This window comes from Bombus affinis, chromosome 8 (assembly GCF_024516045.1).
Source record: "Bombus affinis isolate iyBomAffi1 chromosome 8, iyBomAffi1.2, whole genome shotgun sequence".
Classification (NCBI taxonomy): Eukaryota; Metazoa; Arthropoda; class Insecta; order Hymenoptera; family Apidae; genus Bombus; species Bombus affinis.
In genome coordinates this window covers 6951332-6970264 of record NC_066351.1, presented here as the reverse complement: position 1 = coordinate 6970264, position 18933 = coordinate 6951332, and the positions used below count along the sequence as shown (strand labels likewise).

Sequence of the window (18933 nt, the reverse complement as noted above, 5' to 3'; positions counted from 1 at the left end):
TATCTGGGTACTCGCGAGCAGTAATCTATATAGTTCAACAAGTCTTAATTGCAATCGCAAATGTCCATCGTGAATGCACGCGTGCGACACAATATTCGCCATCAGTTACTATTTGCTTAGAAACCACTCCGTTTGACATCGATATATTTGTTGAAAACTTTAACGGATGAGTTGTATATAAGATGCGTTCAATCTTCCTAGAATTTCGTAGATGTAAACTGCCAGATATAAGTATCAAAACACCTATTCGTTACATTGGTTGGGCAATTCCGACAAATATTTTTATTATTTCATTCAGTATCATAGAAAAGATTCGTGATTATTATATCGTAATTATATTATGATATAAATAAGTTAGAAAGGGATGCGAATAAGATCATAGCGATGCCAATGAAATTATAGATTCGTAATAAAATAGCTAGAAAATAAAACGTTTAATTTATATCAAATGTAAATGTCTGAAACGTACAGTTCATAGTGTCAACGATATTTTTTATCAAAAGTCTAATTCTTTTAATATTACTGGTTAGACCGTCCATCGTTTATGGTTGATTTAAGTTAATCAGATTACGTCACTTTTCATATTTATCACTGTAGTATTACCTAAGTACAAGGTACAAGTTCACTCTAGCTTGACCGTGATACTGAGATGGAGAAAAGATCCAATTATATATAATAACATTAAATATTTCTACGATTTCACGCGCACGGAAATTAGTCGCGCGTCGTGTGCATCGTCGCGAGAATTTGGATAGGAGACAGTAGCTAGAACAAACGATTTTTAAATAGTCATAAGAATATTTGAAAATGTATATTATTCCGTCCGGGCTATCTAATTGAACGAGATTTTGCGTAACTTTCACCAGTACCGATTTATCTGATCCGAGGGGCGCGGGAAATTCCGTATTCTTTCCATTTGCCTTCGACGAGAATCGCGTTCACAAGATATTGAGAGTAAAAGTATACTAAACTACATTTCTTCCGAATGCGAGCTTACAGCCTTAATTTACCCCAATAAGCTGTATTAATGAAAGCAAAGCGGAAAAATTAAATTTAGTAATTCTAACTGAGACAACATTACGAAATTACTTATTGCATCGAGTATTTTGCGCTCGTATCTATTTTAGACAGCGGATTACTCGGTTTGGTGAATATTGAAGTTAGTTCCTTAGTAGCTTTGTAGCTGGTTTACTTTCCCATTTTTCAAGATGCACCGTTCGCTTAAAAATCATAAGACGGATATTACGTTTGCTTACGAATAATTCATATCGTAAAAATTCATCTACAATTTTATACTTTGTACGCTATTAATACGCCGAAGATTTTATCGAAAAGCGCATGCGATTCAAGATTTGCAAGCAAATATCAAAATACCATTTGTAACAGGAAATGTCCACAGACTTTGAAGACTTTGTTTTCTTATCTCTTAAGTGAAGTCGCGTTATACACGCTGTTGCGAAATAACGACTAATTATTTTTAATCGAATAACGCGAAACGAAGATGGCAAATAGGGAATAATAAACTTCGGATACTCTTAGTTTTAAAATTTAATTTTAATTGGATGGGACATTTTTATCAAACAGGTCGGCGTAATGGCAGAATACGTAGAACGGCGGTTAATAAAATTAACATCATTATAAAATAAAGCTTCTCTTACCTAATGTTGCGATTTTAAACGACTTGGAGATTCACGTGTTTCTACATCTGAGCGCATCGTTCGTTCGCCGTGTCCCTTATAGAGAAAAATGGTGACGGAAGTCAGGTTTTGCGTGCTTCGTGTCGTTCATTCTCGTTTAAATCAGCAACAACAGGGTCATATATGTGAAATAGAGTAATAAAAGCTGAAAACAAGCAACGGAATACGACTGGCACGAACGCCGCAGCCACACTGAATGCGAACGCGTGTAAAACTGTTCTCTTTCTCGCTCTACCATCCTCTCTCCGACAGGCTCTATCCTCGCCTTTCGAACTTCTTCCCTCTTTTTCCTCCTTTATACCGGTTTTTGTCTCTTTTTCTCACCTCTTCCACTGCCGTTTTCCTCCTTCGTATCTCTTTCCCGTTTTCATACTTTTTTCATCCGGATTTAAATGCTTTCGAAACGTATTCGGTAGGTATATGTGCATTATTGTACACGCGTACATTATAACACGCGTCTAGACGCAGCCGGGGAATCACAAACGATATCTGTTCAAGCATTCTGGTAATTTGTATGAAGCATAAATCGCCTTTGATACGATTACAGTACTAGTGTTAGTTTTTTTATTGCTTATTGAAGATGTAGGAAGTATTAATGCCATCATCTCGTTCCATAAGTACTGGCGTTTATTATTTTGTATTTTGAATTTACTCTATTTTATTCTAACATAGAATCAGATAGCGATCAGTGAAATTTACGATCGATAATAATTGGGAACACTGCAAATAGAGTAATTAGGATAGAAATGGTGAAATGAATCAGAAGGCAATTCTATTTTATTTTTGTTTTGTTTTATAATTGCGATAGTCACATGCATTAACGCAATATTAGATAACTCATGTAAAATAGTATAATTGGGAATTACTGCGTGTTTCTAAATATAGACAGATTTCCATTCATTTCGATTACATACTACAGTATGCTATAAAAAATACATTTCATACGACAGAGAATATCAAAGCTGGTAACTGGATATTTTCTTCCTTCCTTTTGTCCTGGATATCGGTTTCCAGTTATTCATTAATTTCGTTTTTGATTTGCTCGATTATGGAGCCCTTTCATTCATTCAGCTGCATGTACGTTTTATCATCGTTACGCGCTATATGTTAGTAATCTATAAAGAGACGATGCTCATTTGTTAATACGAGAAAATCGTTTTTCCTATCGTTATGAATGCAGTGGCTGATATTTATGGGTTCTATGACGTACGTGTAAAACTTAATCAGAAATTTTCTTGAAAAATCAACACGAGGCCATAAAGATCAGAATAATTGTAGCATTAACGTGAATTTCTTATAAGGAAACAAAGTGGAGAGTCTAAGTTGCAACTTCATCGTGATACACGTACGATTATGATTTTTAATACGATCTCAAGGAAACACGGTTATTTTTATGCGAGTGCATTTCGGGGAAGGTATTCAGGCCAATGTCGTACATGTGTGAACCCCCAAGTTCTATTTTTATGGGAAACCCTGCGAGTAAATACCCGTGTAATTTCGCGGTTTTCTGTTTAATGTAAACGAACGTGAATAAGTTTACTAGGAAATAAAATCTAGGTGACTGAATAAGGAACAAACTAGCAATGCAAGCCATTGCATATATGATTTCTATGTATCTTTGATGACTAATAATATATCATAGATCTAATTATTCTCACGGGTTTAACATCGAGGAAAAAAGAAAATTCGGATAAGAAGCAGGAAAACTTGTCTGAAATTCTTCATTTACGTATACGAGCTTTTGTTACAGAAATAAATGCTTATCATTCACGGTCATCCAACGATGACCCAACTTTGCATTCTGCGCGCGGGTTTCTCATTTTTTCGTTCGTTTTATTTTCTCGATAAAACATATTTTACCGAGTACATTTTAATTTGACACGAACAAAATTCTTCAGCTATCGGCTTATTTAAAGTCGAATATAAATATATATAATCTTAGGTATATATATATAGAGTGGAATATAAATATATATAATCTTAGGTATACATAATATATATAAGTGAGTCATTAAGAAATTATTTCGAATTCAGAACATATAAAAGATTCCCGTTTATATTTCAAAAATGATATTTTAAAGAATTTTAACTAATATTATATAACCGTATAACGGTTTATTTGTTTTATCATTTTGTTTAAGTTGTACTTATACCCTTTGGTAAGTAAACATTTCTCAGATATCGCTTTTGGAATATAAAGTGCAAAATTTATGCCAGAAACTTTCACACACCACTGTAAACGTTAAGTCTCGATGCAATAAATATATTATTATTATTATTAGTTTCTTCATACAGAAACTATTATTTTTTCGATAAAATTTACTTCACGGAATATATTTCGTTCTGACTGGAACAAAATCATTCAGATGTAGGTCAATTAAATTTTCATTATAAATGAACACAATTTTTATTATCTAATACAATAAGTATTATCTAATAATAATAAGTATCATCATGTAACATTCGAAACGTTGGTTTCTATATAAACTTTTGAACGAAATGGAAGCGAACGATAAGGTATCATTCAGGTAGCTTTGTGACGGAGGTCCTTGAACCAACGACAAAGAAAAGTGTCGCGTTATTGTCATGTTTATACAATAACTATGCTTTTCAAACGTAAAAAAATAATATTTTGTTCGATGGCTGCGTCAAGATCTATTGTGAGCGTCCGTTAGTTTTCACTGACTTAATATTATGTAAGAATTTTTATCTTAACTGCGATTAATTGTTGCGTGATCGTTAACTGTACCCCAATTATTGTAATTAACAGTACGTCAAGAATCATTGTTAAATTAATGTCAACTACGTATTATCGACGTGTCTTCTCAAATAACCATCAATCTCAATCTCAATATACTTTCGTCATGACATAATTCCAAATAGGTCTCTGCCTGCAAGATCGCTTTATCTTTGTACCAAATAACATCGTCCCGAGGTAATTGGCAATTTGTTGTTACAGCGTCATTGAGGAATCATTGAATTTTGGAAGGAAAAGCAATATTAAATTAAATATTAGCAACTATAAAACAATATTAAAATAAAGAATCGTAAATTACCGCGTGTAACGTTAATTACATTGTTCAAATCCGGTTCGCGACGTCCATAAAGAGGCATCTAACATTCAATACGTAATACGTTAATCGCTGTAAATCACATCGCAACATTGCCGCCTATTCATCATTGATTTTTTAATTTTGTCATTTCCTCTATTCCTGTTCTTCCCACCAGGAAGACCAAAACATATGGGCGTGAATCTTTCTTCGAGTCTTTCCCTTCTATCTGATTCATGGCATCACTCGTGCTTGCTTGATCATCAGTTTAGTCTTGAACCGTACGCCACGCGGATTGGTTTATCGGCATCGTTTGTTTCACTTCTCATCGCCGTGTCAGTTTTGTGTACGTTATTACAGAAATGTGCAGCATCGTTCGATCGAATGCCTTGTTCTTCCTACTCCTCGTCTTAGCATTCGCGATCAAAGCAGAACTCTATGGTAAATAAAATATCTATCCCTTGTCCATGTGTAATTTATGTCTGTGTCTGTGTTTTTTCTCTTCTCGTCGTAATCGTCTTCTCGTCGAACGATTTAAAAATTCATGATCATCTCGCTTCAAAAAGTGTTTAAAACTGTGATCACGAAAGACGGTAGAGTTGTTATGTCTCCGCCCACTCAACTCGGATTTTCTAGAGAGAGAAAAAGAAAAAGTAGGAATATTTCTACGTTTTGAATTTTTCAACTTTGTCTTCGTCACGACCGGAATTATGATGTACCGTGGGGGAACATTTTCGTCCCAATAAAACCTATATCGTCGTATTACGAACACGAACATAGTGATCTACGCGAATTTTGTATTGCACGACGCGAACGAAATACGTATTTATTTTACAGCGACTCGCGAAAGTGTTTGGACCCTTATTATATCACATTTTTGTAAACCGACTAGATATCATGATTATTATGGCAAGCTTTGAAAGCAATTCGAAAATGTACACGAAAGAAAGTATAACGTACAAGATGTTTATCGCAAACATAATTAGCGTTAAAAGCGATACCATAATGCTTATCGGTAAAATGGACAATTCACTGTTTAAACAATTTCGTGATCTTTGTGAAATGTATGTTTGTAATAAATATATCGCAGCTTTCATATAAATTTTCAGGCTTGCCTCAAACTTTACCAGCGTTATCGCGATAGTTGTATCGTGTCGCGCATTATACAAAACTTTTTGCATAACGTAGATAATATATACAGATAAATGTTCTATGACACGCGTTCAAATAATTTCGCGAGCAACTGCACTTACTTATTGCAGAGACGTTTTGTGTACTTTTATGACGTCACTCTTATGTATTGTAAAGTCAAGCCTTTCTTAGCGGGCAACTTCGTACCGATCATGTGGAGTAACGTTTATTAAATTGTTTGCGCGAAGAGGCCGAGTTAAATACAAACTTGAAATTCTGCCTCGTTAACAAGACTAACAGGATCTTACACGATGAGTAAAAGCAATATTACCTTCGGTTTCTCTTTGTTCTTCGCAGAAGGAAGTCAGTGCACGATGGAACAAGGTAATCCAGGTGTATGTAGGAAATTGCCCGACTGTCCCTTCAGGTTACAGGAAGTAATAGAAGGTAGAAGACATACGACTTCTTCGGGAAGATGTGGATTCGTTAAGGACATCGAGATCGTTTGTTGTCCCATAAATATCACGAGGAAGATATCGCCTCGTCCAGCTGATGTTGGTATGGCTCTTTGGATTATATAATTTTCTATGGTTAAAGTACTTTGCGCGTAATCACTCTTTCCACAAAGCATGTATTTTCTTCGGGGCTATACAGATTTTTGTATTAATAGTTAACTTTTTCCATAGTTTCCACAAATTAGATTCTATCACTCGTAATTAAAGGTCCTGTTACACCATTGCTCCTTTAAATTTGTTAATTTGTATCGTAAATAACGAGTCCGTCTCTGAAACTTCCACGTGTTTATATTATAATCGAACTATAAAACCTATTTCGACGTAGTAAATTGATCTTATGAAAATTAGTTTTCGACAATTTCTTTTCATTAAAAATCTGCGTAGGAAGTTTACACTTCACAGATATTTTTAGAGATCTAGGAAGATCGGAAGATTCACAATCTGAAAGTAATTTTTGGTCGGACAGTATAAAAAAATTTACGCCCGTGTTAGAAACAATCGCTTGCATGTGTGAAAAGTACGCGTATGTAGTAGATCGAAGTCTGTAGAACATCATCAATGATCGAGCATATGGAAATATCAGAAACAGTTGTACTAGGAGTATAACATAATTCTAGTAGTTAAAAAGAAGTGAGCTGTCTGAAAAGTAACGATAAAAGGAACTGTTATAAAAGGGTAATGATACAACTTAATCTCATGCACCTTTTTAATATTTTGGAATGTTCATAAGAGTAGTGAAAACGTACGTATATACGAAATAATAAGGTAAGACTTGGTAATATCGGTTTGGTTCGAAGCATATTGAATTAAAAAAAAGATTGCCTCTCTACGAAAAACAAAAGGCTCGATTGATTATATTTTTCCTGTATGGTCTTCGTACGTTAATGTGATAAGAAACAAAGCATGCTATATTTTATATCGTATTGAGAAACAATTTTTCTTATTACAAAAGATTAGATTATAATATTTATTGAAAGAAAGAAAAACGGTTAAAAAGAAGCAGTTTAGTTTTATCTCATAATTATAAAACCAGCGTAAAAATTCTGTTCGAAATTTTCATCTTACTACGTAAATATTTAACTCAGCATACTGTATAATGAAATAATAACAATAACTTTCCTAAGTTTAACTATTCATTTTCGTATACTTCTAGTCTTTTGTCACGTTGTATTCCTGTACCTCGTATCTGTATAAGAATTGAAAATTTCAGGGTGGTTTTATATTTACGAGATGCGGTGTACGTAATTTATTGCTTTTATAAAATAAATTGCTTTTATAAAATTTTGATTTTATAAAATAATATCATAAATTTTTAATTACGTTGAACGAGAAGCGTGGAATAGATTATAATACAAATTTACTATCTTAACATATCAAATTGCATGCATTTTATCTGAATCTGAAATGAAACACGAAATGCATAAAGATACGTCAGAAAGAAATTCCTTGATAAAATATCGCAATCATATGCGTATAAATCACCTACTACGAAGTTGATTTGCATACTCTATTTAAAATTTAAATGGTTAACCTTCCTCTTGGTCCAGGATTTATGCGCAATGCGTAAAATTAAGTAGACGTACTACCAAAAAGAATACGTACCTTCATTTTGGAAATTTTCTTTTTCTTACAACCGTTGTTAAACGCATATTAATCTTCTCGAAACGTATTTTGCCGGATTTATTACCACGGCTCTATTGTATAATGCAGCTAACATTGTTAACCCAGTTAAAATTTCAATAATGATATTGAGATCTATTGAAAATGACAACGTGAGTTCGCGCTTGCCATCCATATGTAGATGCTCTAGTTACAATAAATAGTAACTAGAGTAGTTATAGTTTTAGATATAATCAATAGATTTAATCGATAGGTTTAAGATATTCTTTTGTTTTTATTCCTAGTCCATGTAAGAAAATGCAATAAAGGTTTTTCGGCTCAGAACGGCGTGATAGATGTATCCAAAGAATAAAATAATAGCTATTGTGATCCTACCTCTAAATACAGAAATAACAACAAGATCAATAATAATACCGTGTCGCAAGTTACAAGTTGCCAGTATTATCGAGTTACAAATAGATTAATATGTTTGACGATAAAACGAATGAAATTTTACAAGTAAATTAGAGAAGTTATAATTCTGTATTAATCTGTGATTTGACTTGTCGCTTATTTGGTAAATTATTGCGCAAGAGGATTAAAAAGTTTTTATCGAAATTTTTATCGTAATGCATTTAATTTTTAGCTTGCCAAGAATACAATGAGCAGAGCTCGCAATTGTACGATCTATCTTTTCACATATACGGCGGAGTCGAGGCTAAACCTGGAGAATTCCCATATGCAGTCGCTTTAGGATATGTTAACGAGGACTCTTCCGAAAATTCAGCATCTATCACTTACGAATGCGGAGGTAGTTTGATCTCTATTGAACATGTGTTAACAGCAGCACACTGTGTGAATAATATAAACGAAAAAGTTCCAGTCGAAGTGAGTATGTTTGTATGATTCTTTGAAAATAATAAAAACCTGTACTCCTTTATCTATCTTCGTTCTTGTTGTACGACTTTGCTACTATTTGTTAATATACGATATCGTGTGATTTAAAATTTACATATCATGTATCTGTCTATCTTTTTTAAACATTATTTCATTTACTATTTTAACGTAAAATATGTTATTGCATTGTTGTGAAATAAGTTAATGCGTGTCCATCAGAACGAGAAATTGAAATCAACCGTGCTTTCTTCCCTTCATGATCAGGGAAAGATTCGACGATATATGATTAAAGAAAATTTTAAATTGCACGTATATTACCATCGATTACGTTTATTTTGTTTCTTAAGCAGCAAAATTTAATGTAATTCGCGCAATGTTTCTGTATATGTTCTGTAACAAGTAACTTCCCTACAACGTATGTAAATATTTCTCTTGAAAGAAAGAAAGATAAGATTATTATCTTACGAATTAAAGTTAGATAACGTTAACGGGTTTCTTTAATGAACTTTTATTCATTGTTCCAGGTACGAGTAGGAAACGAAAGCATAGTAAATATCGCGGCAAACGTGCAGCGAATCCCGATAAGTGACATAATATCTCATCCGAAGTATAAACGGAGTGTGAATTATAATGATGTTGCCATTCTGAAGTTGAAAACAAAAGTACTACTTTCCAGTGCGGTTTATCCTGTCTGCCTCCAAACCCAATTCTTAAATACATTGAGTATGACACCGAAAATGTCTTTAATAGTGATTGGTTGGGGTGCTACAGACTTTAGCAGTATAGAGCCAAACTCCATCAATTTGAGAAGGACACCCGCTCTCAGGTATCATAAATTTATTATTTTAACCGTAATCGCCAAAGCACAATTTCTAGAATTTCGAGATTTTTTCGAGCTATAAAATTTAATGTTGTTTTCAAAGTTTTCCGCTTCGATGTTATTTCTTTTAAAATGACATTTTTACATATTCGTATTTTGAATCGTTGATGAAACCTGTAGGAAATGTGACGCAGCTAAGTTTAAAGCGTCTTCTCCCGTTCGTCGTCGTAATTTAAATTCTGTCGCTAAATTATTTTATTATTATATTTTATTATAAATTATATATATTATTAATTATTTTATTACTATTATTATTATTACTACATCATCAGTCATATAATTTCTAAAATTCAGATTATAATTCTCTAGGGTGTTAAAAAATCTTCAGCCCGAGAGAAGCACCAAAATGTCTTAACTCGTTCGAAATTACAGACTCGTGGATAGAGAAGAATGTACTAAAGACTACGTAGGATTTCCAAAATTACCCAATGGCATCGACGACAGCATGATTTGTGCTGTAGACACGAATCTCACGAGGGGAGCAGATGCCTGTCTAGGAGATAGCGGAGGTCCACTCTTACTATTCAGCCAGCAAGGCGTTAAAGTAGTTGGAATTACGGCTTTCGGACAAGCTTGTGGTGGCTCCAAACCCGGCGTCTATACGGCGGTATATCCTTATTTAGATTGGATCGAGGAGCAGGTGTGGATAAGAAACAACGAGAACAACAAAGCTGTCCCGAAAGCACCGAGTAACAAGAGTGAACCTGTCATAAACCTGTCATTTATTAATCCTATCTTTAACATCACGTACACGTCCCACTGAAACATGCCTTATACGTGTTATACATACCTGGAGGACATTCGCGTAGTAGAATTGGATTATGTTACGGAGACAATGATGTATATGATCAGTTCCATTTTTCCGATTTTCCATCCAATTTAATCGTGCGTGATACCTTAAATGATCTGCTGCATCTGCCGCGTCATATCCGAAAATTTCTTATTGTTATGTGCGATTTTTTTGTAACATTTTCACTTACGTTAAAGGTTTTCTCAAAACGTTAAAATCCCTCTTTTCGGATTGAAAATACAGCGAGATTCGTAGGTGGAAAATTAAAGAGCCGCAGCAGGGTTAATAAATTGTATAGCGATTCGTAAAGGAAATTTAGTAACTGAATAGTCTACAAAATATCGAAACTTTTTAGTAAATAGAAAAGTTGGTAATTGAAGACCGCAGGGCAGGAACACGAGCTAAGTTACGTTTCCCATTTCTTAAGCAAACAGTTTTAAAGTCGTAAATTAATCTCGTGTTATCAAAATCGTCTTTGAATTTGATTTTGAAGCTAATTTTACGGATAACTTAAATCAATGTCGTAATATTAAATTGTTGAAAGTAATTCAAATATTGCTTACCTCGAATCATACCTCTGTCTGGTAGAGAAATTTATGAATTATATCTTCAAGCTTCAAAGATGAACTTTAATTAAGTGTCCGAACCCCTAAATTTCTAGTATATCCAATGTGTGTCATCGAGAAGGAAAGAACGATAGGGGGTAAACATTAACAAAACCCTCTTTTATTTATTCACATCCTGTACAAATGTTATTTTACATAATGTCGATAATATCTACCGGACCAGCTCGAATTATTGGCCGGTAATTATGTGATAAGCGTCGATTCGAATACTCTTCGAAGCGAAGTACAGTTATTAAAACCGAGCGTACGCGATCTTGGAATAAAGTAGAAACAGTTATTGGCGGATAAACGTAAGATGTATTGATTGTATACTTTTTGTAAAAAATGCAAAGAAAGAAAAAATGCTGTCTAAACGAAATAAAAATATTTTAGACGAATACTGTGAACGGTTAAATACGTCTAACAAGGGCCTCGTATCTTTAAAGTCGTTACTCTTTAAGATATCCAGATGCAAAGAAATATACCAGCACCAAGATTCAAAGCGATTCCATGTAATCTAAGTTTACGATATAAGTTTCCACATTTTCCTCCAAGTGATTAATACATTAAGGACCAAGCGAAATGTAGGATTATTACAAAGCATTAATAAAGATTGTTTTATCAAGGTACAATGGCGTGTGAAGATGTTTGAATATTTATAAAAACTTTTTCTGAATGTATCATGTGCGTTATGTGAAAAATCGTGTATGAAGTATAGGCGATGTGATACAGCTATCGTGATCACATTGGTGAAGTTTGAAACGAAAGTCTGAAAATTTACGTACAAGTTACAAGATATTTACAGCAAATATTTTTAGTGCTAATTATATGTTTTAGGCAACTAGTCATACTGTATGCTAATATTTTTAGTAAACATGTATCTGCAATAAACATCCTGTAACTTTTATTTACATTTGAAGGTATATTTTACTACTATAATTATGATAATCGTGTCTTATTATAATGCTAATAAAAGATAAAGTTTGTTATAACACATAATATATTCATAAAAATTTTCTATGAGTTAGGTGTGCAAATACTTGACAAAAGTCCATTATGTAAATTAGAGAGATGAAATCAATCTTCATGACTTAGAAAGGAGATAATTCCTAGCATTATCGTGTAATATTTCAACTTCTTCAAACTTTATCAAAATGTAGGATCTAGATAGAAGAAGAAATACTATACAAAGAAAATATTTTGCAAGTCTTTGGAATGCTCTTTCGTAATTGCTGTGTTAAAAAATAGAATTCTGTGATATAAATTCGTTAGAATAATTGAAAGTACGTTGACGCAACGTTGGTCCTTAATGATTTAAAATTTCGCAAACCATTGAAACCATTTCAGCACAGATATAGATGTACAGTTCGTATTTCTCATAAAGGTAAATCGTTAAATCTATTATAGAACATCGAAATTCTTATTTATTCAACGTAGGGTGTACAACGATTATAATACAGTGTACTTGTACGCGATGTAATACTGTTAACGATCAGGTGCAATTGTATATATGTATTTTAATTTACAACCTAACGAACGAGTTCCAAAGAATTTCATTATTCCCGCGGACTCGTTCGTCCGCGACGCGTGATTCAAATGAAATTAATCGGGAGTCGTTTCGTCGATCACTAACACCGTAAAGCTTCGTCCACATTAGTCAAGTTACGTGAATTCAAGCCGCTTGAGCTCGAGTAACCTAATTCGAAGGGAACACCTAACACTAGGTAGAATATTTTTATTAGAAAATAAGAATAAAAAGGAAGTAATTACACTCTTGTTCATAAATATTAAGATACTTGCTGGTTTCGTACGAAGCTTTTAATTCGAGGTATAATCTAAAGTCAATTTTATTTAAAGTACCGTGGAAACGATTAATCAGAATTTCATATTCGTGTGGCATAAAGATGCTTCAGATTATTTCAAATCGAGTCGGCTGATGAGAATAAACATAGAAAATTATAAAAATATTTCAATTCGAGTAAATTACACGCTGGTAAAGAGGTAACGAGTTACACAAATTTAAATTGCTCGAATTCATGCAATTTGACCAATCTGAACAAAGCTTAACTTTTTAACAGTAAAGAGTTTCGTGCGTATAGAAAATTGAAAGGAAAGATATTTCCGTCGTATTAACTACGTACGTGTTGCATTCCCATCACCCATAGACACCTTCCACTCTCGTATCAATGCAATTTAATTTTCTAATCAATTTGAAAAATCCTCTGAACAAAAGTTATTCGACATATAACATTACACTAGCAAAGAAAGAAAATTGATTTGTAATACGATTAGGCAATACAAGTTAATTGATAGTCTGTCTATAAAATCAATCAACAAACTCTAGCATATCGTCTTCATCTTGAACCTCATCGATTCATCCAATACAAACTATAGTAATACGAAAAAGTAGTTTCTGTTTTCTCAAAAAGACACGTTTCGGAAGGGATTTCTAATCTTCAGAGCCTGTCGACGCTAAACGATCCTTGCAACTTAAATCTCAGCTGTTGAATTTTCACCCCCATTTGGTAGCTATCGTGTACAACGATCTGAGAAGTTCCAGCGCCCTGTTATCCGACGCAACAGTCTCGTCCTCCTGCAAAGAATTATTTTCATCCAACGTCGCGGTCTTCTCCGATCGTCTCACGATGCTCGCCGAATTTTCCGTAGTTGTTCGAAACTTGCGGCTCTTTCTACTCCTAAATGTAGTCACCGGTGGATCCGTGACTAATGGAGCGGTCGAGGTACTTTTTGCGTAATTAATCGATCTAACAGCAGGCAGACTAAGCTGATTAATTCCGGCCACCGCGTTCTTCGATTCCTCCGACGAAAATTCGTTCACGGGCAATCTAAGCAACGCGTTTAGCAATTCTTCCCTTTCACGTTGCAACGTTTTATTCGCTGGATCGCTGCAGTGTCGTATTAAAAGTAGAACGAGTTGTCGAACAGTCTCGTTGTTATCCGCCTGTTTCATCACCCTCATCAACGTGTTAGTACTCGAATCGTTTAATTTGCCGAACAATTTCTCAGCAATTTCGTTCTCTGTTCCATTTAACTTAGTCGTCGCCACTGTATAAGGCAATAAAGAAGTTACCAGGGTATCATGAGGCAAAGACTTCGTCGACGTGATAGAAGACGTTATGGTCGTCGTGATACTGCTGCGTGTGGTTATCATTGGCTTCGGTGTCGCGGTGTTTTCAGCTGTTGACGAAGTAAACGATGTTGGAAGCAGAGAAAATGTCGTAGGCGAATCTTTATCCCTGGACAATCTCTGCGATGGAAACAGGACATCTTCTTCGCTAAGCAATGACTCGTCTGAACTACTCGATACATCTTCACCTAGAGAAGGCGTGTTTTCATAATCTACTCTTTCTCGACTATCAGTGACGCTAAACGTTCCTGTTGTAACAGTGGAGTCAAGGTCTGACTCTAAATCGTGATTAATTCTCTGAGGGTCGACGAACACCGAAGTCTCCCATAAATGAGTAACAGCTGGAGACGAAGTCCAGTGGTCATTGTCTAATATCTTTGAATCTTCCTTCTGATCTACGGACTCGAAAGAATCGTTAGAATCGTCATTTGCGCAAGGCGTAGTATCTATGATATTTGTAGTGGAGGTTGTTAGTTCAGTAACAACAGCTGTGGTTGTTATAGGTTTCTCTGTTGTCTCGATATTATGTTCGTCCACGCGATTGTAAAGATTTCTAAACTTCATGTAACTGCTTCGTAACGTAGGCAGGGAAATTTCAATTGGTTTCGGTTCGGCTAATAACGACTTGTGACGGGGAATTTTATGAGGCTGATTTGTAGAGGTTTCGTAACTCGTGGTTGAATCAAAAGTAGTCGATCGAACGCTATGCGTGGACATAGGTGTGCTAGAATAACTTTCATGCTTCAACGACCCGAGAATTTTATCATTATCCTTTCGAATCGCCTCTGGATGATCGTCGAAAAACGGAGGATTCAATTGTTGTTCCGGTTTCTTACTCGTCGACTTTTTGTTCCAATTGTAAGTAACCATGTGCACGAACACGGACGGAGAGGGAGGTGTCGGTGAAACAACGTAATTGTCGCTTATGGGAGTGCTGGCGAATAATTTGTCGAGTGATTCCGTGACAGTCGTGACGCTGTTATTCTGGAAACCCCCAACGCGGTTTTGATTCCCAGTCTCATCAGACGAAACGTAGCTATTTGTCACCGTTGACTCGGCGTTTCCTTTGTCCACCTCGTTATTCTGATTGTAGAATCCGCTCGAATCATACGGTGTACTGTTTGGTTCTAAAGTGTACGTGCTCTCTGTCGGAGGAACGGAAGTCTCGAAATACGTGCCAGTCACAGGACTCAACGATATCAAGTTGGTACTATACTCAAACCCGTCTTGAGAAAATACTTTGGGAGTAGTGTAGTAAGTGCTTGCTGATGTGCTAAAAGTATCGTAAACGCTCTCTTGGGTCGTAGTGGTTGGTGGTTCAAAGGTGGTAGGATAAATGGTAGTTAATTTCTGTCTTATATCGTTACCATCATCGGAGAAATCCAGAACTTCGTCTCTTTCTCTGGTCGGGGAAGTGTTATCTTCGATCAGATAGGGAGTAGTAGTGCTCCATAAATCATTTTCTTCCGTAGTTTTGGATGGCTCGGTCGGTCTGATCTCCGTTAATACCTTCTTAAACGATTCTGGATCCAATAAATAGGCGGACAGAGCGTGTGTGAACACTTGAGCCAACTCTCGAAGTCTAGTACTGTTAGTCTTTCGAAGATCATCCAAGGACCCTCCGCTTTGTTGGAGCTCTAAATCATCATTATAATCCTCTCTGTAACCACTAGAATTGTCCAGACGATCTTCCGTAGTCACATTATTCGTCTCCACCTCTTCGTTCAATTTAAATAATTCCGTGTACGAATCGATAGTGTGCCTAGTTAGAATACTGGTCGGCACTTGGACCGTTCCATTACTCTTCTTCGAAAGTGCTGATTCCTCCACATCTTCTGCAGACTCTATATTTATAGAGGAATCCGTAGTTTCGTTCGAATCAAAGTTCTCTGTGGCTGTAGAGAAATAAAGAGCCAGAGAGTGTAACGTCGAAGGAGCTGGAGGGACGGAAACGTTCGACGCCCTCTCGTTTTCTTTCAACGTTTCCGACAAACTAGGTACACTGTGCTCAAGATTCTTCAAAGAGTGTAGCATACTCAACGCGTGCTCTCTTTCGGAAAATCGCGCTGCATTCGACCTAATCTTACTCGACGACGTCGGAGTAGGATATTTCAGTTTTGGTATCAGAGTTCTCGGAGAGGTATAAGTCGTCGTATAAGTGGGCACCGTGGGAGTATATGGAGTTGGTTTTGAAGTGGTACTGCTAGAACTGTACGCGTAGTTTCTTGTAAACGGAATATAAGGACCTAGTGTAGACATCACTTTACCCTGTTTGTACGTGAAACTTCTATCGTAAGGACTCAGATCCTTCTCGGTCACGGTGTTCTGTTGATAAGCCAGAGTGCTCCTAAAAGGTTTCTCTGTGGTTGTGCTGATCAAATTTTGTCGATAGCCTGGAGATACCGTGAAGGGGTTCTTGCTAGTCGGTATAGAATCGTTGTTTAACCTATTAGACTGGTTATCGATCGTGGTTCGAGCCGCTGGTCTCTCTGTGCTGCGTCCAAAATTGCTGCTACGGAAGGATGCAGTTGGTGTGAGAGAAAAGTAGCTTGTATATCTCTGCTGCGAAGAACTCGGTGTTATAGTGTTTTGACGATAGACATCTGTGGTCACGTAGGAACGAGTCGTAGAAGGAACTGTTCCTGTGTTCCCGATAGTTGCTCTATTATTATCCCTATTATCGTTACCATCGTAATAATTCTTGTCAACGAAGCTGCTTCGAACGTTAGTCCCTATAGTTTTCGCGTTTCCACGATACTCGTAGTTGCTATTAGCAAACAGAAGCGATTCGGTGATCGGTTGAGTATCAGAATAAGTAGATGGATTCGTTAGAAGACTACTTTCGGTGGTAATCTCGTCGTTACACGGAGGAGTAGTAGTGACCGTCGAATACTGCGTCGTCGTCTCATAATAAGTAGACGTCGTGTCTGTAAATGACGGATAATCGTTCCTCTGCGTGGATACGTCGTTTTCATTATCCCGTCTCCACGTGGTCGAATCATAAATAGAATTTCTCGTAGTAGAATCACGATTAATGTACAATTGATAGTAATACTGGTGCGTGTTTCCAGTGTTTTCGTTGAACCGATTCCCACGATTGCCAACGAACGCTGCGCTTTCTGCAAATTGCTGAGACTCCTTCACGGGGCTTGTATTACTTCCTCTGAATGTAGTTGACTCTGTATAAGCTGGCGTGACCCTTTGCGAAGAAGTAGAGTTGCTCCTGTTCAGACCTTTAAACTTCAATCTTTTCAGAGCTCCTTTGTCATCACGTTGACTATTCGAGTTTCTGTTCGTAACGTAGTAATTTTGAGCTTTTTTCGGGGCATTATGATAATCTTGACTGGTCGTCGAATATCTATTCACGTTCCCTTCGTCGGTGTTCCTTGTAAATTGATTGAGTTGCTGTTTCAAGTTGGAAGGTTGATTGTTCGAGTGAAATCCATTGCCACCAAACAGCTGGTTACCGTCTCTTTGTGAGTTTGATTCTTGACTGAAATTGTTGCCAGAGTCAAAGTGTCGCGAGGACTTGATCCTTTCTCTGTTTGGTTGCACCTGATTTTCTTGCGGAGGCTCTTCATACGGTTTAATCCTTCCGTTCTGCTTACCATCGTAACTGAGATTCTGAACGTCGTAATAGTCTTGTTGCGCGCCTGATTCGACCGACTGTGGATAGTCTAATTTCGATTTTCGGGACTCGGCCCGTCTTCGTTCTTCTTCAAATAACTGCTCGCTACTTTGCTCGTACAGTTCCGTGGATTTGCTACAGTCCACCTTGAACCACCAATCGCAAATTAGCTGCGATTGTTGAAAGATGGTGCCGTTCGGACAAAGAAATGAGATTTTTCGCCCGTTGTCGCAGATATGGAATACCTGAACAGAGAAATGTTCATCGTGATAATTCATTGCTTAATTTTTGTTCGTCGTGTACCATTACGGAATCATTTATATCAACGGAGTCTGTGTAGTTCGGCGGCCAAAAAATATGAGAATATCAATGAGAATATAAGAACTAACAATTTTCTTAATCTCTCTTTTAAGAAATAAAATTTAATATGAAGGCCATATCAAACGAACTACGATGACAATTATAACACGTCATTTTCTTAAATCGTTAGGTTTTCCAGAAATAAGCAGTCTACAATAATGAAAGTGAAAAACCCAGTTTCTGCAATTATCTATTCGTCAAAAAGAGCATACATTGACACACAATACATAATTATATATATTCGTAATGTACAATATCTTGTATCTCATAGCCGCGTCAGCTGCCTGACTCATTTCATTACCAAACATAATCATACGTCATTATTATCTCTCGTTTTGAATTTTTATTCTATTTTAAACGTATTTAAGGTCGTCGACACTTTTAATTAAACTTCCTTCATTTAAAAAATGTTTTTTTACTTGGTTGTCTATTTCGTAATCTTTTCTTATTTTTTTTTTTTAACTTCGAACAGTTTGACGTTATTGGTAAAGGTAATTTTTAGGAGAAAGTTTCATAAGTTTTACGAGTTAAATGGTCTATTCATCAGTTTGCTCGATTACGTTATCGCGAGACGAGATATCGCGATGTCGTAACAGTGAAGTCCGCGTTTGATTAAAGTAATTACATTGCGGC

At 36.0% G+C, this 18933-nt stretch overlaps 3 protein-coding genes and 1 long non-coding RNA gene across 10 annotated transcripts in view; 2 read left to right on the top strand and 2 right to left on the bottom strand.

Annotated features, from left to right (window-relative positions):
* LOC126919855 (inositol 1,4,5-triphosphate receptor associated 2-like) overlaps positions 1–1937 on the bottom strand; it is a 9770-nt gene extending 7833 nt beyond the window's left edge. For 2 of the 4 annotated variants that reach the window (XM_050729491.1, XM_050729493.1), the window contains exon 1: positions 1659–1937. The gene's annotated coding sequence lies outside the window, so the exon portion shown is untranslated. The remainder of the gene's footprint in view (positions 1–1658) is intronic. The other 2 variants (XM_050729492.1, XM_050729488.1) reach the window with 2 other exon arrangements.
* Positions 1–11562, top strand: part of LOC126919874 (serine protease snake-like) — a 17821-nt gene extending 6259 nt beyond the window's left edge. Inside the window, exons 1-5 of one of the 2 annotated variants that reach the window (XM_050729531.1) lie at positions 4992–5188; positions 6236–6436; positions 8639–8880; positions 9414–9715; positions 10142–11562. In XM_050729531.1, the coding sequence (XP_050585488.1) occupies positions 5110–5188; positions 6236–6436; positions 8639–8880; positions 9414–9715; positions 10142–10532 (1215 nt within the window). In that variant the 5' untranslated portion in view covers positions 4992–5109 and the 3' untranslated portion in view covers positions 10533–11562. Of the gene's footprint in view, positions 1–4991; positions 5189–6235; positions 6437–8638; positions 8881–9413; positions 9716–10141 lie in introns of those variants that run through there. The other variant, XM_050729532.1, reaches the window with a different exon arrangement.
* The window catches only part of LOC126919846 (mucin-3A-like), a 23030-nt gene continuing 15360 nt past the window's right edge, over positions 11264–18933 (bottom strand). For all 3 annotated transcript variants that reach the window (XM_050729466.1, XM_050729467.1, XM_050729468.1), the window contains one exon: positions 11264–18185. In XM_050729466.1, the coding sequence (XP_050585423.1) occupies positions 13677–18185 (4509 nt within the window). In that variant the 3' untranslated portion in view covers positions 11264–13676. The remainder of the gene's footprint in view (positions 18186–18933) is intronic.
* Positions 15027–18933, top strand: part of LOC126919911 (uncharacterized) — a 23320-nt gene continuing 19413 nt past the window's right edge. The window contains exon 1 of the long non-coding RNA XR_007711820.1: positions 15027–15170. This is a non-coding gene — a long non-coding RNA (uncharacterized LOC126919911). The remainder of the gene's footprint in view (positions 15171–18933) is intronic.